At 35.7% G+C, this 7,983-nt stretch overlaps 1 protein-coding gene across 4 annotated transcripts in view; it reads right to left on the bottom strand.

Annotated features, from left to right (window-relative positions):
• Positions 1–5,350, bottom strand: part of adat1 (adenosine deaminase tRNA specific 1) — a 25,404-nt gene extending 20,054 nt beyond the window's left edge. For 2 of the 4 annotated variants that reach the window (XR_015525866.1, XM_087311216.1), the window contains exons 1-3: positions 5,022–5,350; positions 2,598–2,666; positions 2,468–2,522 (exon numbers count right to left, since the gene is read on the bottom strand). Coding sequence is in view for 3 of the 4 variants with exons in the window: in XM_087311216.1 (XP_087167342.1) it covers positions 2,468–2,522; positions 2,598–2,666; positions 5,022–5,163 (266 nt within the window). In the remaining variant the exon portion in view is untranslated. 4 annotated transcript variants of the gene reach the window in all.
• Positions 5,351–7,983: the final 2,633 nt, after the last annotated feature.

Genomic DNA, 7,983 nt, shown 5'->3' with positions numbered 1-7,983 from the left:
ATTGAATCAGAGAGTACAACAAAAAACAATTTTTACAACCCTATTTGCAGAAATGATAAAAGAATAACTCCAAGATGGTGTTATCAAAACTTTCAGAACAAGGAAAATAGTGTGAGATCGATGATGGCAGCCAGATGTCCACGGCTGTGGTTTGCTGATCAAATGAAAAACAAATGATGGGGAGGAGCTGAATTCTGCCGCCGTTTTCATATTAAATTTAGACAGAGGCAATAATTTAGAGTAGTTTATGAGCTAATCGCTGACGCCCCCCTAAAATAGGCATAGCAACGCCCATGCTCTCTGTTAAACATGAATTGGGAATAAATATAAAGGTATTAAGATTTATCAGGGAGACTAATAATTCTGACTTTAACTGTATATGTTTTCAGTCTGTTGTTGTGTTAATGAAAAAGCAAAAACATCTGACTGAAAATGTAGTTGTGTAAATGATAAACATTTATGTAATTAACAGGGGCGCAACTGCACATTTACTGATGGGTATGCGGCTTCAACTTTTGCGCGCCCCCCTTCAATCCAACTATATTTTAAAACAGGCAAGTGATAAAATGTGGAAAATATTTCCATTAATAAAATAAAGATATTATTTCATAAAGATATCAATATGCTTAAAACAAACAGTTTCGCAGTTCTGAACACAACTGAAATAGTTTGAAGTATAGTAAAAGGTATAATTACATTAAGCATGTAAAGTCGCAAAGAAATGCATCTCATACCACCCCAAATTTCTTCTCAATTTAATTTTCACTTACTAAATGATTATAGCACCTTGACTAGCCTTGCTTTTGGACTTTTTGTACTACATTTGTCAAAACAAAATGATAAACATGGCAGTCCTAAAGGGCAAAAGAACATTGCAATTACTTCTCACATTCAGACTGAGGCAGAAGGTCTGTCTTTGCAAGAACAATTGACTGAAACTGCTAAAAGTGAAATAAAAAAGACTGTCAAATGTTTAGTGTAAAAAAAAAACAGAAACCAACAGTGTGAAATGTTCTATTTAATTGAAATATTATAACTTTGTTTGTAGCTAAAATTAAAATAGTTTTGAGCTAAGAAGTTACCAAAAGGCCTGATAAATCAATTTGATACATAATAAATTAATAAAAACATGTATATGGTATAAAAAATGGGGGGAGGGGTGGAACGATTTTTAATTTAATAAAATACAATATTATACTCGTATAAAATGCTAAATAAAATTTTTTAACAAAAAAATATATACATTATTTGAAACTTTTAATATGGATAATTTTAAATAGTTTTGGCACAATGGCGCCCCCCATGTGTGGCGCCCCTATGCACTGCATATACTGCATACCCCCTTTTTGCGCCACTGGTAATTAATATCTTTTTTTCAGCAATGACAAATTAAATTGATAAAAATAAGAATAAAGACATTTATAAAAGCTTAAAATGTAAAAATATTTAGATCTCCAATAAATGCTATTCTACTGAACTTCCTATTCTTAAATAACTAAATAATAAGTAACAATATTTTGCACCAAATCTAAAAAAAAAAAACTGATCTTTTTATTACAAAACAAAAGAAGACATTATTTAAGAGTGATTTGCTTCACATCGAAATGCTTCGTAAAAAAAAAAAAAAAAAAACGTAATGGTGCGTAAAATGTTTAATAATGTGGTTCCTAGTTATTTGATGAACTATTTTCAAATGGTGAGGCAGCAGCATTCATACAGTACTAGGGGTTGGGATTTTAATATTTGTTTATTTAAATTTAGAAGTTTAGTAGGGAAAAATATGTTTTTATATACAAGTGCAATCAAGTGGACCAAACTACCAAAATCAATCAAGGAAATAAAACATTTAAGGTTGTTCAAAAAAGCTATCAAAAGGTGGTTGTTTGATGGGGATAATTAGTTTGCATGGTGGACGAGGATGTTTTAATTTATGTTACTTGAGTGTGAATGGGTTTGCGGCTGGAGGGCCATTAGCTGTGTGCAACATGTGCTGGATAAGTTGACTGTTCGTACTGCTGTGGCGACTGTTTGTTTTATTCTTCATTAGTATTTTTGAAGCCATACATTGTTTTTTAACGGAGGACCATAATGGAAATAAGCCCAGGGCTTTATTGTGTTTTTATCCTCAACAGTTTTTTTAACAAAGTGTATGGAATACTTTTTGTACAGTTTGTCTAAAATCTGTCAAATAAAATTCAATTCAAATTCAATTCAAGTATTACATAAAGTACAGCTCTTTTCATAACCATTCAAGCAGATCTCCGTTCAACAGCTTACAGGACGCTACATCCGCCTGACGACTGTCAAACCCATGATCAAATACACACGGCAAACACATAAATCCAGCAATTATGGGTCTGTTTGCACTGTGTGTGTGTGTGAACTGTATTTAAGTAAGTATTAAATGCCAGAACTCATCATAACAAATACAGTACAGGCAGGATGTGGTTTGTGAATGTTCATTCACCGGACAGATCCTCTGCGTGCGATAACCTCAGCGTGACTGTCGTTCAGAACATCGCCTGCAAACACACACACACGCATGCACAGATGTTATACAGATTTACATTTGATCGGCTGTTTAATTAACAGTTTACCTTTCATGCTCATCGCCGAGCGGCCGATGCATTTCGTGCCGGTTCCCAAAGACACCACCTGCTTCTGGACTGATGTTCAGACGGTTTAATATTGTTATTATTAGTGGGGTTCTGATATGAGCACTGTATGGCAAACTGTACAGCCTGTGTTCTTGCTACTAGCACCTGCTTTTTTGGAAGGCTGGGATAATAAATCAATGCGTTGATAATCCAGAAATGACTCTGCATTCATTTACAAATCCTTACACACACCCAACACGTGAAGCTAAATTAATCATTAATTAAGTGAAGAAGGGTTTAGGTGAAGACAGCAGTGTTCATAAGAGCCAAGGGGCATAGAAGTACTTCTGACTGCTTACAGTATATGACTCACTCGCAAACACACACGCACTCTTATTCATGAGTGTCTGCTGTTAAACACTGGTCTAGAGCACAATCATGACATCTGCTGTTAAAAACTAGCTCAGAGCACCATCTGCTGTTAAAAATCAGCATAGAAAAAAAACTTGCTGAAAAACTTCTTTTAACATCTATGGTGTTAAAAACTAGCCTAGAGTGCCATCTAATAACAAAAACTAGCCAAAAGCAACATGTACAGTTACAAAACTAGCTGTAAAAAAAAGTAGCCTAGTGCACTATCTGCTGTTTAAAACTAGCCTAGAGCACTGTCTGCTGTTAAATTCTAGCCTAGAGCGCCATCTGCTGTTTAAAACTAACCTAGAGCGCCATTTGCTGTTTAAAACTAGCCTAGAGCACCATCTGCTGTTTAAAACTAGCCTAGAGCACTGTCTGCTGTTAAATTCTAGCCTAGAGCGCCATCTGCTGTTTAAAACTAACCTAGAGCGCCATTTGCTGTTTAAAACTAGCCTAGAGCACCATCTGCTGTTTAAAACTAGCCTAGAGCATTGTCTGCTGTTTAAAACTAGCCTAGAGCACTGTCTGCTGTTAAATTCTAGCCTAGAGCGCCATTTGCTATTTAAAACTAGCCTAGAGCACCATCTGCTGTTTAAAACTAGCCTAGAGCACTATCTGCCGTTTAAAACTAGCCTAGAGCACTGTCTGCTGTTAAAATCTAGCCTAGAGCGCCATTTGCTATTTTAAACTAGCCTAGAGCGCCATTTGCTGTTTAAAACTAGCCTAAAGCACTGTCTACTGCTGAAAACTATCTTAGAGCGCCATCTGCTCTTTAAAACTGGCCTAGAGCACCATCTGCTGTTAAAACAAGACTAGAGCACCATCTGCTGTTAAAAAGTAGCCAACAGCACTGTCTGCTGTTTAAAACTAGCCTAGAGCGCTATCTGCTGATTTCTGCTGTTAAAAAAACTAGCGCGCCGTCTGCTGTTAAAAACTATTCTACAGTGCCATCTGCTGTTAAAAACTAGCCTAGAGCTCAGTCTGCTCTTAAAAACTAGAGCGCCGTCTGCTGTTAAAACCCAGAGCGCCATCTGCTGTTAAAAACTATTCTAGAGCACCGTCTGCTGTTAAAAACTAGCCTAGAGCGCCATCTGCTCTTAAAAACTAGAGCGCCGTCTGCTGTTAAAAACTAGCCTAGAGCGCCATCTGCTCTTAAAAACTAGAGCGCCGTCTGCTGTTAAAACCTAGAGCGCCGTCTGCTGTTAAAAACTATTCTAGAGCGCCGTCTGCTGTTAAAAACTAGCCTAGAGCAGCTGTTAAAAACTAAAGTTCCATCTGTTGTTAAAAGTTAGCTCAGAGTCCTTTCTGCTGTTAAAATATAGCCTAGAGCGCCGTCTAATAATAAAAACTAGCCAAAAGCACCATGCATGGTTAAAAAAAAACTAGCTGTAAAAAAAGCAGCCTAGAGTGCCATCTGCTGGTAAAAACTATGCTAGAGTGCCATCTGCTGTTAAAAACTAGCTTAAAACATCCTCTGCTGGTAAAAACTAGCTTGCCATCTGATTTTCTAGTCTTTTTTGATCAATCATATGATATAGCATTGATACTGCTGTTAATTTCAAGTTTTCAAAATTATTTTAAAGCCAATGTTGTTATGTTTTTTTTATGTTTTAAAATTATAAGATCTTACTTTGTTAAAGCTGTGTTACTATCAGCAAACACTAACAGCAATGTAAATTAGTGTTAGTATTTTGAAGAATTAACTGTCCATCACTGCACTTTTATAAAGAAGCTGTTGAGCCTCTTGTTGGTAATAAAGAAGCAAATATATTTTATTTTTGCCAAAAAAAAGTAGTAGCAATGTAACATGTGAAACTAGTGTACAGAATAAACAGCATCTTTTAAAAGGTCTCAGTATAAAATATAACAGCTAAGTTAGTAGCTAAACATAAACAAAAACCTGTACGTCATCGAAAATATAAATAAGCACATGTTGAATGAACACAGACACCGGAGTTTTTGAATATGAACGTGGCTTGCCATATTGATGTGTGTTTGAGCGTTTCTGACCTGTTTTCTGCTCTGGACAGTCTGTGATCTGAATGACAGCCGCTAGTAAAGTCCACTCTCTGCCAGACTCGGGTTTCCCTCGTTTGGGCAGTTTATTAAAGTGATTATAACACAGACTGGCTATTTCATCAGGACTCCACATCTTCTGCTCTTAAGCGCGAACAGGGGAAACAAATGTACGACGAAACTGACCGTGTACTGTACTGTTTTTGCAGTATTTTTGTACTCACACGTGCGAGTTATTGACACTGGCTGGTTAAAGCAATTTCTTGAGCGGTTTCTCGTGTCTCGAGAGGCAGTCTTGCGCCCTCAGAAGTAAATATAAGGTTAAAGGTTTCAAAATAAAAGTCGTCATTCACGCGCGATGGAAGGCGCTTCAGTACAAATTAAGAGTCCTCGTATACACGTACGTCTGTTAGCGTTTATTTCTAATTGTGTTATAACGTAGTCTTTTAATTACTTTACTAATCTGTAAATAAGTCAAGTAAAGCAACCTCTTTCTGATTAAATATTTTGATAAGCTAAAACATTATTTTTATCGTGTAATGCAATCACATCTTGTTTTCGCATTGTATTTCTGAATTAAGTTCATTATTTCATTCATTCATTCCTTTTATTTTCAGCTTAGTCTCTTTATTAATCTGTGGTCGCCACAGCGGAATGAACCGCCAACTCATCCAGCATATTTTTTACACAGCAGATGCCCTTGCTGCTGCAACCCATCACTGGGAAACACCCATACACACTCATTCACACTCACTACGGACGATTTAGCCCACCCAATTCACCACAAACAATGTTGTGATTGGTTTGTGAAAACCGGATCACCCGGAGGAAACCCACACGAATGCGGGGAAAACATGCAAACTCCACACAGAAATGCCAACTGACCCAGTCTTTCTTGCGGTGAGGCGACAGCACTACCCACTGCGCCACCGCATCGCCATGAATTAAGTTGTTTAAATAAAAAATACAGACATTTCCACAAATATTACGATGATCTCATGGCAGTTTTAGTCAATGTTATGAATGATAGCTATACATTTTTTACTACCTTTAACTATTATTTAATTACCTTTTAAATGGTTTCAGAGTATTAAAATAATTTCTTTAAAAACTATTTCATCAAATATTGCCGACAGAAATCTTTCACAAATGCTAGAGCGCCATCTGCTGTTAAAAGCTATCATAGAGCATCATCTGCAGTGTAAAACTAGCCTGCAGTGTTGTCTGCTGTTAAAAAAACGAGCCTAGAGCTCAGTCTTCTTATTAAAACTAGCCTATAGAGCACAATCTGCAGTTAAAAACTAGCCTGCAGTGTTGTCTGCTGTTACTAAATCTAACCTATAGCGCCATATGCTGTCAAAAACTAGTCTAAAGCGCCATCTTCAAATTAAAACTAGCCTAGAGCGTAATCTGCTGTTCAAAACTAGCCTAGAGTGAAGGAAAGCTTCTTCCCAGTGACTATCAGGCTGATGAACACTTAACACACCCCACACAGACTCTTTCATACCCCTCACTGCACACCATCAATATGTAGCACGCACTGCACTTTAAGCAATCTATACTTAAAACAATACTGCCTACAACTGTGTGTACACCTATTCATTGTACATAACACTGTCAATTTTACATTGTCCTGTTGTTTGGGGAGTATGCTGTTGTATTTTGCACTGTCTGGAGCCAGCACCCAAGCTTTTCACTCATCATATCTGTTTGGTACAGCATATTATTTACAGTAAACAATTGAAATGAACAGTTCTGCCTCATAAGTTTCATTGACAGTTTTATTGATCACTAAGATGTGATTGATTTGGATTTAAGTGGCTTCGATTTAAAAATGAAAATTTCAAAAATTAGATGTATTTTTTTTATTGCAAATGCCCCATAAATCACCAGCACAACTAACTAACATTGTGATTTTGTAACAACAGTAAACATGTTTTTGTGATAAGGTCTGGTTTTGTGGTGGCTCTACTGTAAATTTAAATAAATTAAATTAATTTTATTTAAGCGATGAAAGCTTTTGAGATTCTAACAGTAAACAGAGCTACTGTAAGCTCACTCCTGCTCTGTATAAATGCTTGAAAATTATTTAGTTGAAAATGTTTATTAGAAAATTAAAAGTAATCAAAAAGTAATCAAATGTAATTAGTTACTTTACTTTTATAAAGTAATCGAAAATTAAAGTAACTTATTACATTTTAAATAGGGTAATTTGTAATCTGTAATCTATTACATTTCCAAAGTAACCTTCCCAACACTGCTCATCATAGCACACGAGCTGCTGATGATGTGACAATAAAAGTGATTTGATTTTGATTTAGAGCCCCCTCTGCAGTTAAAAACTAGCCCAAAGTGTATGGAACAAAATCAATGCCTAAAGTCTTGAATTAAAAAGCTTGTTGAATATCACAAACTGAAAAAAATAATACAACGTATTAACAAGTTCTTGCATTTTAATGACTTGAATTCCAGGGTTTGTATTTTTAGGTCCTGAAATTTAACATATCTGTTTAGTTAAGCTTTGAATATTTCAACGAAAAATATTTCAAACACGTTTTCATACTTAAAAATTCAATAATTCATATTCAATTTTCAGATTTCACTTACAAAATATTCAATACCCTTTAAAAATACGATGTATAATATTCAAAAGGTCATTTTCAGTTCATTTTATTTCAGTTCAAATATTCGCTTCCATAAATTCAGTGGATCAAATTCGACTGTTAAAATTCAACATTTCATCCGGGAACTGCAGGAAAAGCAATAGATTGCAGATTGAAGATCGCCAGCTGCTCTAGCTTTCACCAGCAGGTGGAGATGGAATGTAAGATTTTTAACCCAGTAAACAGGCGAGAAAAAGGCTATTAAAGGCACAAAAGTAGCATTTAATATTAATATCAATGCCTTGGACATTATAAATGATAAAAAGTATGAGTAAAATGAGTAAATGGGGTTT

Source organism: Danio rerio, chromosome 25, assembly GCF_052040795.2.
Source record: "Danio rerio strain M-AB ecotype USA chromosome 25, GRCz13ab, whole genome shotgun sequence".
Classification (NCBI taxonomy): domain Eukaryota; kingdom Metazoa; phylum Chordata; class Actinopteri; order Cypriniformes; family Danionidae; genus Danio; species Danio rerio.
Note: the sequence above shows the minus strand (reverse complement) of the source record. Positions and strands in the feature narration are given on the sequence as shown.